General features: G+C 43.9%; 1 protein-coding gene across 7 annotated transcripts in view; it reads left to right on the forward strand.

Moving 5' to 3' along the window:
• celf5a (cugbp, Elav-like family member 5a) overlaps positions 1–14,761 on the forward strand; it is a 187,647-nt gene that overhangs the window by 96,344 nt on the left and 76,542 nt on the right. For all 7 annotated transcript variants that reach the window (XM_034081538.2, XM_034081540.2, XM_034081541.2 and 4 more), the window contains exon 3: positions 6,474–6,522. In XM_034081538.2, the coding sequence (XP_033937429.1) occupies positions 6,474–6,522 (49 nt within the window). The remainder of the gene's footprint in view (positions 1–6,473; positions 6,523–14,761) is intronic.

The following is a 14,761-nucleotide window of genomic DNA, read 5'->3' on the forward strand; positions in this document are numbered from 1 at the left end:
CTCGGTACATTTCTATGCAGCTAAACTCCACTAGTCATGAACTCATTACTGTCAGTGCTAACAGTGGACTCTCTATCCTCCACACTGCTAACAGGCCGAGTCCTGACTACAGTTCCTTGCTCGGTGTCATTTAAAATCAGACAGTGGAATGCCTTTGGTGGCCGCAGCCCAAGGCCTTGGTCCTTTCTGTGGCTAATAATAGTTTCAGTAGAAAGACTTTACTTCCAAGCGAGGCCAAACTTTGCACGAATACTGGCATATCATACAGTCAGAGGAAGAGTGGATCTGTAAATGGATCATGTGTCTCTTAAAGGATGTTATTTGCCTTCTTTCTAAGACTAGTTTTGATTTTGATTATATTTCGAATGTGTAATACAACAATGTAACATGATAATTATTAGGGATCGACCGATATGGCTTTTTCAAGGCCGATACTGTACCGATTATTAGTAATCAAGGAGACCGATAACCGATATTTGGAACCGATATACATTTGCAGTAAAATCAGAAAATCTTGGTGTCAAAATGTAGAATAACAACTTCTATGAAATGCCTTTTTATGTTTAATGAACTTTTCAACATCTTAAAACTGGTTTCCTCTCTGTGACCCTGAGTAAAGTAAATTAAGTTAAAATAAAACCTACTAAAACTTGTTCTCAACTTCTGATATTTGAGTCTCACTCATTTCGTAGTCCCAATTCAGCAGCACCAGAATGTGGTGCAGAAAGCAGAGTTGTTGCAAGCAGTCGTCCCAGCGCGTCACAGTTTCTCCGCTGCGAGACGCTACAGTGTGCGAAAAAGTACACGTCCCACCGTCCGGGACGTGTTATTTACAATATCGGACGAGTAGATCTTTCAATTGACTTTTCCGGCGGACAAGTGACGTTTTTCGCCCCGATTTATTGACAAATTATTGATAAATTCAGTTTACAAAAGGCAGAACTCATTCGCAAATTGTCCGTGTCCGCCATTGTTCGTTTAGAAATGTTAGTTTCGGTTCTGCTTGTCGATTCATAAGGAAATGCATCTCGCCGCTTCTGTACAGTTAGACGGGGGCAGGGCGGGAAGTGTAGTACAGTGGCAGGGCTGTGAAGCAAATCTCGGTTCCGAGTAGGAACAAATAACAATTGTCCGCTCCCCAGATTAATAAGAGTTGTGAGGACAGGAGGCGAGGCCGAGCCCCGCGGACCGCAGCTCTCTCTCTCTATGCTCCGTATCAGCTGATCGCTGCACGGTGCAGCTCAGCGTCTCTCTCTCTCTCTCTCTCTCTTTCTACACACAGCGGATCCGCTGCCCGTTTAACAGCCTCATCTTTGTCAAACTTTCTTATGTGCTTTCTCTAACACGTAATGAAGGTTATTAAGCGTTTTAGCTCCTGTGTTGTTAATATTGACCACCATTTCCTTTATGAAGTGAAGCAGCCTCCCTGTCTGTGTCCTCGCGCTGTCCTCACATCCCCGGACCCCCAGACTCGGAGGACCACAGGGATGTCAGTATTGTTTATGAAGCAGGGTATAGAAAGTACATTATTGAAATGCTATTTATACTATTTATTTACTTTTACAAACAGTGAGTAGCTGGGCAGCTGCAGCATGTGTATTGCAGGACATGTGTAAGCGTGCAAGCGTCTTTGAGTTGTAGAAAAGCGCTAGGCCTATAGGCTATAAATATATAATAATAATAACTTTATTTGTATTTGATTTTGATTTGATTTTGATATACTTTATTAATTCCTCGTGGGGAAATTGTTTCTCTGCATTTGACCCATCCTAGTGTTAGGAGCAGTGGGCAGCCATTTTGAACAGCGCCCGGGGAGCAGTGTAGGGAACGGTGCCTTGCTCAGGGACACCTCGGTAGCACTTGGTCTTGCCCTATCGACTTCGCCACCACCGCCCACTGTATAGCACCTTTCATACAGGGGATTGCAGTTCAAAGTGCTTTACATCAGTAAAAAATAAGGCATAAAATCAGTGTAAAACAAGCAGCAAGAGCAAAGCATAAAGTGGGATAAAATAATTAAAAATAAAAACATGGGGAATAAAACATAGAGAAATAGTGCAATGTCAATCACAGAGAATAGTGCAGTATAATAGTGTAAAATCAGTAAAATGCTTTGGTAAAGAGAGGTTTTAAGCTGCCTTTTAAAAATGCCTAATGTATTGGCTTCCCTAATATTGTTGGGTAACGTGTTCCACAGTTTTGGGGCGTAGTTTACAAAGGCTGCATCTCTCTTTTTGAGATAATAATAATGTATTATTATTATTATTATTATTATTATTATTATTATTAGGCCTATGTGTTGGACATGTGTGGTTGGACTGTGTCTCACAGGCAGGTTGCAGTGTAACATCAGAGGAGACTGGGCCAATTGTACATTCTCAAACTGAAGTACTTAGAACTAACTAAACAATGTAGAGATTATTTTTATATAATTGTATTCAATAACCGTAAGAAATTAAACAGTATGAAGTGATTTGTAAATAGGAATACAGATTTGACTTAATGTTTTCATAAATATATTTTTCTCCCAGTTTGTCATGGGACTTATTTTTACCCTCTCAAAGAACCGGAATCGAAAAGCAGAACCGGAATCGTTAAAATCCAAACGATACCCAACCCTATGTGTGATGCAGTAAAAGCTTACCGCTCACTTACGTTAGCGGTGTTGTAAAAACCGTGGGAAAGTATAAAATACGATGATGAAGAAGAAGATTCCAGTGGCCCCAATTTTTGTCCATTCTGGACAAGTGAAAAATGTATTCGGACAAGTAAATTGCCAAACTCACTTGTCCATGGACAAGTACTCTCTAAAAACTTTTTCTCACACTGTACCCTCAATACAAAATTGAGCAGTGTCAAATTGATATACAAAAATATTACTGATTCTAAATGATATATAAACAAATGATCTACTTAATTACACATCGGAAAAGTACTAGTCACATGTAGGTGCATCAATTGGTAACTAGTTTGAGTTGAACAATCAGCAAAGAAAGGCAAACCAACAGGCAATGTGTGTATAATCCAGGCCCACTGCACACTTCAATGTGTACTTTAGGCCTGGGGGGGTTATGTCTCAGCCTCCATATAAAACAGCATACTAGTGCAAAGAGCTTTAATTCAACAGACTCAAGGCTTAACTTGGTAAATGAGTCGGCTAAATAAAAGCATATGGAACGATAGATCGTGAAAGCCCTGAGAGCAGCACAGTGTTGAGCGAGAGAGACAAGGAAAAGGATTGTCTACTAGAGGGGGAGATGAAGAAATGTTACTCATTTAAAGGTGAAGCCGCTGCTTTGTTGTGAGTCATCAGACGAGCTTGTTTATTCAGATGAGTCAAAAGCGTTCAGCTCACATTTACTTTAACCAGGCCTTTGAGCCGAATGGAAAACACTGTACATGTAACAATGGCACTTATATAGTCAGAAAGGCCCCGTGTTCATGTGTGTCGTTTCTTTCTACATGTTATCTCACTTATTTAAAGCCTCTCACAGACACGTACATGCACCATAAGTCAGCACAGACTTGTCAAATGAGGCGTTCGACTGTATGGCCACACTTTGTTCGCTGTGCCGACCTTAACATTGTTTTCTTTACATAGATCTCACCTGTCTGCATGGTCATTTTCAGACGATGCTAAAAAAAAACCACATTGAACAATAGTTGAACAAAATTGATAGTGATACAATCCAAAACCCTGTATTTTAGCAAAGGGTTTTTCTGAGACCAGAGCTATGTTTTCCTCAGCTGTTGTCAAGTACAAATAATACGGATTAAGTTCAGAAAGACCGAATGTTAGTAAAAGAAACACATCTGGATTGAGCACATCAGCATTTTATTATATTCACACAGGGAAAGTCATGTCATGTTTGGTCTCCTAAACCTTGTTAAGTATTTATAAAGTTTCTCTCCCAAGTTTAAAACGCTTTTTTTTTTAACAAACCTTTTGGTGGACTTATAATTGAAACAGTACATTTTAGGGAGGTTGATTGGTTAGTATTTAGTGATCGTATAGGGTGGAGGTGCTGCTGTTTATCTGTGTGTGTGTTTGAGAGAGACAAAGTGAAGGGCAGAAGGGCGGAGTCAGAAGAAGAAACGGAAAGTAATCTTATCTAAGAGCTGCAGGCGGCTTTCTTTCTCTCTGTCTGGACTGTATCTCTCTTTCCCTCTTCTCCATCTCTTGTTGTCTTTTTCCACAATCTCTCTTCTTCTGGTTCTCTGGTGTTACCCCCCCCGTCCCGTCCCCGTCACCTGAACGTCCGCACCACCACCGAATGATAACCATTACAATTCAAACGGGTTGTGTTTTGTACAGCGAGCAGCATTGACTGTTCATTGTGGGTGTGTCGAGAAGCTCCGAGTGAAAACATGACCCACAGTATCTAGAGTTAATGAATGGTCTCCTAGGCAACAGCAGCACTCAATACAGTTGACTTTAAATGACCGTGTCTGTGCAGTGCGTGAGCATGCATAAAGTAAAAGTGTGCTTTGCAACTTCGTTTCAACTGGAATTACGCAATTCTCTTAATATGTCTTCAAGAGGAATGGAACACACTGAGAGGCATCGGTAGTGACTGTTCAGGACCATAATGCATTGCTCTCGGGCAAATAAATAGGCCATTAAGCTGGCATGTTGGAGGCTGAGCAGTAACTAGCTTTAAAGGGAGCTGACTCCCACGCACAGGCACCCTGCAGAGCCGGCTGACATCTTAGCATGGGAGAAGAGTCACAGCCGCAGATTGAGCCTCCTCCATCGTGCATTTGAACAGAAATCAACTGGCAGGATGGAAGCAACTTTTGTCCGCTTGACATGACAAAGGCAAATTCAAAGATTTCCCATGATGCAAAGTTATCTGCACATTTGTCTCGTGGATGTTTTTTTGCACCCATTCGGCGCTGTTTCTGTCTCAGAGGTTGCTTTGAACACGTGTGCGATGGTGTCGCGGTTGATTCTGTAATCTATCCGTACATGTTGCGGAGCGGGCGCCCTGTGGCTCGGCATTAGCATACTGTACGGTTACTTTGCTCGTGTTTTACAAGGAAGAAGGCACTTGTAGATGGAGAGGGAGGAGGACCAACCAAGAAGCGAAAGCATCAACCTTCACAAGCGTAGCATCCTTCCTGTTTTCCGACAAAGACTTAGCCACTGCTAGTTATTATTTACGATGGGTACATTTATGGAATAATTTCATTGAGGGAAGGTTACTCAGTTCTTCAAGGTGACGAAGGATACGTTTAGCACTTAATGAATCGGGCATGGGCCCCATATATCAGCATGTTATTAAGACATTTTAAAATCCCATTATGGTGTTTCTCCTTGAACATGTCATGCTTTTATTGGACTGCCCTGTCTTTAAATCTGACCTTTACAGTCCGACTCTGGTATCGAACAGCAAAACGATACATGACAGGAAATAGAAGGAAATATATACAAATGTAGGAATAAAAACAGTGCTTTTCCATCGATCCGAATCGGATGCCTGTACAAAGCTGTAAAAATATGCTTAAATAGCAGCTACAATTTATTTACTGTTAAAGGTTGAGTGTGGTAAGAAGTTACTTTAATGTTCCTTTTAAACTTTTGGCCCCATTTTATTATGATATGTGTTTTTTTATTGTTAAATCTATTTGTTTTGGCCTGAATCATAGAAGAAAGGGCACTGGCATCAAATCAACGCACATAAATCACATGATAGTGCCAGCTCTGTGCTCCGCTATAGACTAGTACATATATTATATGTGCCGTGTGTGTGGGCGGGTTTGTAAACCATATGCATGCTAAATATGTGACTAGGAGGCATGTGTTAAATTGAAGCTGGAACAAACATATTGTAAATCACAGCGAGGTCTCTCAAACTCCTTCCTATCTGGTGAAATTGTTCAGCTTGAACAACAATAATGGAAAAAGAAGGCGGTACAATTGGGGAAGGAGGAGAGCGTGACACAAAGGCTGTGATGACAGAGGCATCTAATCCAGGCAATGCCATTCTTATCAGGGTCGAGTGGATTAGAGTGAGCCTCCTCACCAGAGAATCCTCGCAGGCAGACACTCTGCACAGCCCAGGGTCCGGATCAATAGGCCCGCATTGATCTCGCTCCGCCTGTGGCTGGATTCACTTTTAGTAGCACTGCCTCGGCCTCTATCACTTAGACACACATCGGCAGCCTTCTCCCTGCACCTGCCATGAAATACCACACATACAAATGGACTTTTAGACACACACACACACACTCCTTATTTGATATGGGGAACAGAGTTGTTTTGTTTACACTGAATAGCAGGCAGCAGAAACACTACGGTGTCAGGTCGACTTAGCCACATGATGGTGCTTCTGTGTTCTCTCCAGCGAAGGCACTTTGATCAGTGTCGCAGAGCAGCCATCGGTATGGGACAGAAGGTCTCGACACGTCTTGTTTTGTGGCCTTTTGTTGTAGCAACGCCATCGCTAACCTCTCTGTTCTCTCTCCTCCAGATGACTCGCCCCATCCAGGTGAAACCGGCCGACAGCGAGAGCCGTGGAGGTAGTTGTCTTCTTTTCTCCATCATTTATTCATGTCCCCTTTTCATCTGCCTTATCTAGGCTAATTCTTTTCATTCTTTTCCTCTGATCTCATCTGTTCCACTGCTCGCGATGCTACATTTCTTGAGCCAACACTCTGTTTTATCTTATCCCAATTCCTTTATCGTGTTGCTGCGCTCACATACATAACGGTAGCAGTTCTACCACTCTTTCAGCAACTTTAAACCACACGGCATCTGAATGTATATTTAACACATAGCGTGATATCAAACACAGAGATATTCCATTGGTGTGTAGAAAGGTCTGTAATCTCACCTCATATTTTGTGTAGCGTTATGTAGTATTTGTTTCTGGTACAAATCCTTTGGGTTAGTGGATTAATCTCCCACGGTCTCATGCTGTGAGTGCCGTACTGGATGTAATTGAATTAAGAGTCTGTGTTATTTAAGTGTGCAAGGCTGTGATGGGTTTCCCCGCTGTCCATCTCTCTTTTCTTGTTCCCTATGCCAAGTAGCCATTATTGTTTGCATTGTAAATTACACAGTGATTAGGCTCAATGCAGTAACCTTAGCCCCGCAAGGCCCCGTTCAAAGCCCACTCTGCTAGATCTGTGTGCCGCTGAAACACGAGAGTAAGTGGTATAGAGGGACAGAAAAACAGAGCAAAAGCACATACAGCTTGCCAAACAATCAATACATTTGCAGGGTTCTTGCCAAGATCCTCATTACTTGGCCTTAATTCTGTCGTCTTTGATCTCTCCCGTTTTCAGAGGCTTTCATTTACTCCCTGCCTATCTGCATATATGTTAATGGGATGAGGAGGCATCCTTTAAGTCACTGTCAGAAACAATGAACCTTGCTGTTCTTTTTCGGTGTGCATCTAATGTGTCCCCCCGTGACGAAGCAAGTCCCTTTTTGTTCTTGTTTAAAAGGAGCGTTGTTTCAAGTCTTTCTCTTTTTTCCTGTGGAAGAAGAGGGAGATTTTGGAAGTGAACAACTGGCAGGGAAAGAAAATGCAAGCCTGGGGCCAAGTGCATAGTGTACATCTGCCTCGCTGCACTTCTGAGGCTTTACCTAAAAACCTCTGCCATTTTTGGGTGAATTGGGATGGCTGGCCACTTGGCTGCCTTTCAAATGCACACAATCTTCAAAGGACAGCGTAACCCCTTGAGATGGATGGAGGAAAGGCCAAGAAAGATCACTGTCAGTCCTCCATGTTCTCTTTCTTTCCTTCTCTCTTTCTTTGTGTTCACCTCATTGTGCCTCCTTCTCTCAACCATTCATTCGGAGCTTTAGGGGAGTGGTGAGACAAGCAAAAGGGTCTTGTGCAGTTAAGATTGATGTCCCCTATAGCTCCATTGATTTTGCCATTGTGGTGCTGTGTGTCCACATTAACAATGACACTCAGCTGTCTCTTTACTTGGTTGTGAGTGGCCGGATTTAAAGCTCCCATGGCACTTCGGTCCGTATGGGGTCCTCTTACTGGCCGGCCGTGGGGACCCCACTGAGGAACAAATGAGTGCTGGAACAGACCTGAGAGTTGCACATCATCTTAAATGACCAGGTCAGAGTGGCGCCGCAGGGGCAATCAAACACAAGCAGGACTTTAACAGGATAGGAGGCTGAAGTGAAAGATGGGAGAGGGGATGTTCGTAAATGGATCTCATCTTCATTTTGATCTTGTATTCTCATCCTTCCTCTAATTTGCTGGCTTGAATTCTTTCTGCGATCATCCTTGGCAAAGATAATTCGCTTTTCTCCATATCTGGTTCTGTGTTCAGCTGATGGACGGTGCTGCTGATGCGCCTCCATGGCCTACTTTTACAAGACTTAGCTTCTTATTTGCTGTAAAAGATTAAAGAGAATTTTATTCCACGAGCTGTCTGAAATTGCCAGACCCTGTAATTATTGCTCTCCTTATTTCACATTGCGACAATTGCCAAGATTATATATTTTTTTTACTTTGGTCGCTATATGCCTGCTGTCACTGGAACCCAGATCAATATCTTCAGGAATATAACTCAGCATGGTGTACAGGAGCTGGAGGAGTGGATGGAGCAAATATTAATTAGCCTCTCAGTGCAGTGGAGGGAGGGCCACTGGGGACAGAGCCAGGCTGGCCTGCCCTCTCAGGGGCCACAAGGCTAGTCCGATAGGGGGCATCTATTCCTCAGTGCACACAGTCACACCACAGCACACAGTTATACTAATTAGTCCCTTGATCTCATTATGAGGAGGACTGTTCCGATCACCTCGCTAGCTTGGCTGTCCATTAGGGAAAGACCTGTTACTGGTTTAATGCCTGCTGGACCTGCGCTCCTCCAGGACCAACTCTCTGCTGTTATTAAGACCAGACAGAACACTACTTTCCCTGGTTTCTGTACAATATTAAACAGCTAGCCTATACTGATCCAACTGGAAGACAGTATATCATATTTTTCACCAATTCCACTAAATATATAAGGGGCCCTATCTTGCTCATTTTCAAATTCATATTTTTATATTCCACTACTGTGACATCTCTGCATGCTTCAATGTTCAAAAAGGTCCAGTCTGCTCTGATTGGTTAGCTGGCCAGCTCTGCTCAGAGATGTCCCATCCCTTAGCCTCACGTACGATGTGTTGGAGCGCCAGCCAATAGAAGAGCGAGTTTTACATCGTGATATCACTATGTAACGGAAGTGTGGGAGAGAGAGAGAAACTCCCTCTGGAGGGAACTCAAGGATTTTAGCCTAAAAAAAAAGCATTAAAGAAGTAATTAAACAAATGAACATATTGAAGTAGCGGCCAATTATAATGTATTCATGTTATTATATTATAATAACATGAATACATTGTAGAAAAGTGTATATTGCACATAACAATGATTATCTCTCAACACTGGCGTGACAGGCTGAAGTAATGAAGTATCAGCCAATAGTAACAATGAGAAATTGCAAAATAGTTGATATTCAATGAAAACTGAGTCGACTCCGGACATTTTCATAGCTTTCACCGTATCAGAATCAAACTAGTAGAAATGAAAGCACATCAGGCCACGAGGTAACTCTACTCAGGCCATACGGGTAAACCACCTTGCCTATAGAAATTAAAGGGAAATATACGGTAGAGTAAATCCATCCCAACACTCAGTCAGCCCCTGCTGCCGCCTAACAAAGACACACTGTGAAATGAATATTAATGGCCAATCACCTGCCTAATCTAGCAGAACAGCAGCCGCCACATATTGAGCCACGAGCACCGCGAACGTCTCCGTCACCGATGACGCAGAGCATTCTGGGATGTTTCTGCTGAGGAGGCGTTGACAGAGGTGCAGCGAGGAGGCAGCGGGGACCTGTCTCTCTCGTTGTCTCTCTCGTTTTCTCCCCACAGGTCTCTGATATGAAATAGATTGATTTTCCATCACATATGGCACTGATGACTGGCACTGACTGCTGCTGATATTTCATTTTTGAAGGGCTGTTCAGCGCCTCCTTAGAGGGCTTGGCGTCCTTACACGGGATAAATCAGCTTTAACCGCTTTGATTTCATCCTAAAGCCTTTACCAAAGCCCCCCCACCCCTGGCATCCACCATCACTATCTGCCCCTTCTTGTTTCCTTTTTTGCAGGCTGACATGTCATTTGATTTTCTTTTATATTCATATTTATTTAATTCGGATAATCTCAAAAGAGGAAGTTCTCCTGCTCTCTTTCCTGGCATCAGTGTGTCTTCTCATCACATGTCCCTGCTAAAACCGTTGTTAAACATTTGAGCTCAGAGCTTTTTTCAGAAAGCAGAGAGAGGAGCAGGCTAGCTGTCAGCTGGGACTCGGTTGGTGTTGCAGCAGCGAGATCCACAGCCCACTGAGGAGGCCTGGATTAGAAACAGGCTTTGGCCTATCAAGGCATGCCTGCCACACACACACACACACACACACACACACACACACACACACACACACACACACACACACACACACACACACACACACCACACACACACACACACACACACACACACACACACACACACACACACACCACACACACACACACACACACACACACACACACACCCTCTCTCGCAAACATGCATTTACTGGGAAGATGGAACATGTGTGCTCACACAGACGGACATGTCCAGACATGGTCCTTAACAAAGTGACACATACACAGGACTGGACAACTCGAGTTTTAAATTCAGCAGGATTTATTTTGAGTTTTGCTTCACGGCTCCGGTCTAATCACTGCCCACATATATTGTACATCAAGTACTAAGTAGTGGTGACTTATAACATAAAAGCAGAAGCAGTGCAGATGTAGGGAAGCTGTACAGAAAGAGAGTGGGAGAAATGGCAAATTGTGCAGCTTGAATAGAGTGCCAGATTTAGAAGAATGTGTTTGGTTGGTGGTATGAGTAAGGCATGTCATACAGTATGTCTATGCATCATTGTAGATCCAGTCGACTGCTTGAACTAGCGTGCAGTAGGGCTGCTCGATTATGGCAACAATCATAATCTCGATTATTTGGGTCAATAATTGTAATTCCATCCATCCATCTTCTCCCGCTTATCCGTGGTCGGGTCGCGGGGGTAGCAGTTCCAGCAGAGAGCCCCAAACTTTCTTTTCCCTGGCGACATCAACCAGCTCTGACTGGGGGGTCCCAAGGCGCTCCCAGGCCAGCGAAGAGATATAATCCCTCCACCTGGTCCTAGGTCTACCCCTTGGTCTCTTCCCAGCTGGACGTGCCTGGAACACCTCCCTAGGGAGGCGCCCAGGTGGCATCCTAACTAGGTGCCCGAACCACCTCAACTGGCTCCTTTCGACGCGAAGGAGGAGCGGCTCAACTCCGAGTCCCTCCCTGATGACCGAACTTCTCACCTTATCTCTAAGGGAGACACAGCCACCCTGCGGAGAAAACCCATCTCGGCCGCTTGTATCCGCGATCTCGTTCTTTCGGTCATGACCCATCCTTCATGACCATAGGTGAGGGTAGGAACCAAAATGGCCCGGTAGACAGAGAGCTTTGCCTTCTGGCTCAGCTCCCTTTTCGTCACAACGGTGCGGTAAAGCGACTGCAGTACCGCTCCCGCTGCTCCGATTCTCCGGCCCATCTCACGCTCCATTGTTCCCTCACTCGAGAACAAGACCCCGAGATACTTGAACTCCTTCACTTGGGGTAAGGACTCATTCCCTACTTGGAGTGGACAGTCCATCGGTTTCCTGCTGAGAACCATGGCCTCAGATTTGGAGGTGCTGATCCTCATCCCAGCCGCTTCACACTCGGTTGCGAACCGATCTAGTGAGTGCTGAAGGTCGCAGACCGATGAAGCCATTAGAACCACATCATCTGCAAAAAGCAGTTAATTGTAATTGCGATTATTAAATGCGATTATTCATTGACTTTGAAAACATCCATTTATTGGAGAAAAAAAATGTGAATAGTATGTTTTTAACGGTTGATTACCCTGAACTTTAAGTATAATTCAACTGAAAAAAAATAAATAATAATAATCGTTTTATTTCGATTTCTTGTTTTCGTAATCGTTGCAAGCCATAATCATAATCGCGATTAAAATAGGATTAATTGAACAGCCCTAGTGCGCAGCCTTCGCTTCATTTTATGGAATATTTTATGTTTTTGTTTTCATGAGCCGTGTTCCATGTCTCCGGCTAAGCATCAGTGTTGTTTTGTGTTTGTATATTTTCTCCAACTGAAGGACAATAAAAAAGGCTTGCTCCAGTTCACTGAGATGTGACGGAAGAAAGAGAGAGAGACAGGCAATACGTTCAATGAAGAGTTAGGACAAAAAAAAGGGGGAGGATTGGGAATCTAGATTGAGAGAAAAGGTTTACATGCACTGTTGCTGTTCTCTGCTCAGTTTTTGATGATGAATTTATCTGCCGTGAAAGACAACAGAGTGATCCATGTATTAAACATCAGTCGTGTTCTCCTTTCCTCACTCGGGAGACGAGCTCCCCATGTCAGAGCAGCTCAGTAATGAAGCAAGCAGGAAAGGCCTCTAAGCTCCACTGATCCCCTTTAGAAAAAGAGAGGAGGAATGAAGGAGAGAGGCGTAGTTGGAGGGAGACGAACGAGGGGGGAAAAGACGGATTGGTGAGACAGTGTGAGAAAAAGTTTTTAGAGAGTACTTGTCCATGGACAAGTGAGTTTGGCAATTTACTTGTCCGAATACATTTTTCACTTGTCCAGAATAGACAAAAATTGGGGCCACTGGAATCTTCTTCTTCGCCATCGTATTTTACATTTTCCTACGGTTTTTACGACACCGCTAACATAAGTGAGCGGTAAGATCTTACTGCATCACACATAGGATTGGGTATCGTTTGGATTTTAACGATTCCGGTTCTGCTTTTCGATTCTGGTTATTTTCGGTTCTCGATTCCGGTTCTTTGAGAGGGTAAAAGTCCCACGACAAACATTAAGTCAAATCTGTATTCCTATTTACAAATCACTTCATACTGTTGAATTTCTTACGGTCATTGAATACAATTATATAAAAATAATCTCTGCATTGTTTAGTTAGTTCTAAGTGGTGCAGTTTGAGAATGTACAAAAAAAACGTCACTTGTCCACCGGACAAGTCAATTGAAAGATCTACTTGTCCGATATTGTAAATAACACGTCCCGGACGGTGGGACGTGTACTTTTTCGCACACTGTGAGAGTGGAGTGGTGAAGCAAGGGAATTGGTACTGAGAGACACAAAGTGGGTGAGAGAGAGGGGGAAGCAGTGCAACATAAACAGAGAGAAGTGTGGATAAACCAGGCGAGTGGGAGGGGTGGAGCGAAAAGCGGAACAGTATATCTTCTCCCTTTGGAGAGGAGAAAACTAAAGATTACTGGTCACAATGTGCTTGGCTGGGCATAAATGGAGAGATCTTGAAATAGTAGGCTGTGGGGATCAGGGTGAGCTAATCCAGAGGTTAGGCCAGCTGCGGGTCGCATTCAGAGCTCACACTGCTTGTCCAAATCCCCTCGTGTGCTCTTACACAAACAATCCTGATACACAGCAGGCCTCGACTAGCGCAGAGTTCACTGTGCTAACTCCACCGAGTTGGCCTGGGATGCTCAGGTCACGCTGCCTGTAAGCTCTTAAATGTATACCCTCACATCAGCACAAAAGTGTTTTGTTTTAAAAGCAAAAGGATGGGGTAAGAGAGCTGGGAGACGGACAGGCGGCAGAACACCAGACAAACGGAGCGAGAGAAAGGGAGGATGAAATCATTTCTGTGGGGATGCGCTTCTGCTCCTGAGGGTCAGATTGTGCTGAGGCGGTAGGAGTTATGCAGAGTCAGTGGAAGAAGTAGATCACAACAGTTCGCTAATACACTCGGTAGGTGCAGATCAATTAGCCTTATCTTACAAACGACTAATGATAATACCAATGCAAAACTTGCTGACACGGCAAAGAACAACAAGAGGAAGCAGAGTGATGATGTAATGCATTTAGCGAGTTGGAAGATGCAGTATTTCTGCTAACACAGTGTCTCATACGAAATAGACTATTACTGCAACTTCTGTGGTACACTCAGTCAGCACATCCACAGATGGAGGCAGCACAGACTACAAAACAGGAACAGCTTATCATATGGCACGAGCTGACGACCAAATGTAGACATGGTGAGCGTCGCACATGTGCCATTTACTGCAGAGATGTTGTATTTGATTGCATGATACTGTACAAGAGTTGCACCTACCCTTAGTGCTCACCTTTAAATATGCATACATCAACTCAACACACATTGATCCTCACTGCCCTTTTTTTTTTTTTAAACACACATATCCCTTCCACTCCATCCCTTGTTCTTTGCGATGGTCTCGTTCCGTAGGCGGATCAGCAAAGGTTACTGTTGAACACAGAAAGGAAAGGTCAGAAATCATGTTTAGTTTTCCTGGGGCGGGGAGGTAATTCCAGCCAGCAGATTGTGTTCAGACGAGCAGGGCAGGCCAGCGGTGGAGATGCTCATGCAGAAGGAAGCGAGGCGGGGACGGGGACAAGGTTATCCAGTCAGCCACTGCCTCTCAGCCCCTCCGCTGTCACCCTTAATAACACCCTCTCCCTTATCACCGCAACAATCACCTTGAGAAACAAACTTGTCTTCTTTCAGAGAGGGATGGAGATGGGGAAGAGACGGCCCCCGTATGCCATTCTCATTACAGCATCACAGCCTCACCGCAGATCAATTTAGTGCTCAATTCTCTACACTTTATAAGTCATTCTATCTCTCTTTGTCCCC

Source organism: Pseudochaenichthys georgianus, chromosome 4, assembly GCF_902827115.2.
Source record: "Pseudochaenichthys georgianus chromosome 4, fPseGeo1.2, whole genome shotgun sequence".
NCBI classification, from domain to species: domain Eukaryota; kingdom Metazoa; phylum Chordata; class Actinopteri; order Perciformes; family Channichthyidae; genus Pseudochaenichthys; species Pseudochaenichthys georgianus.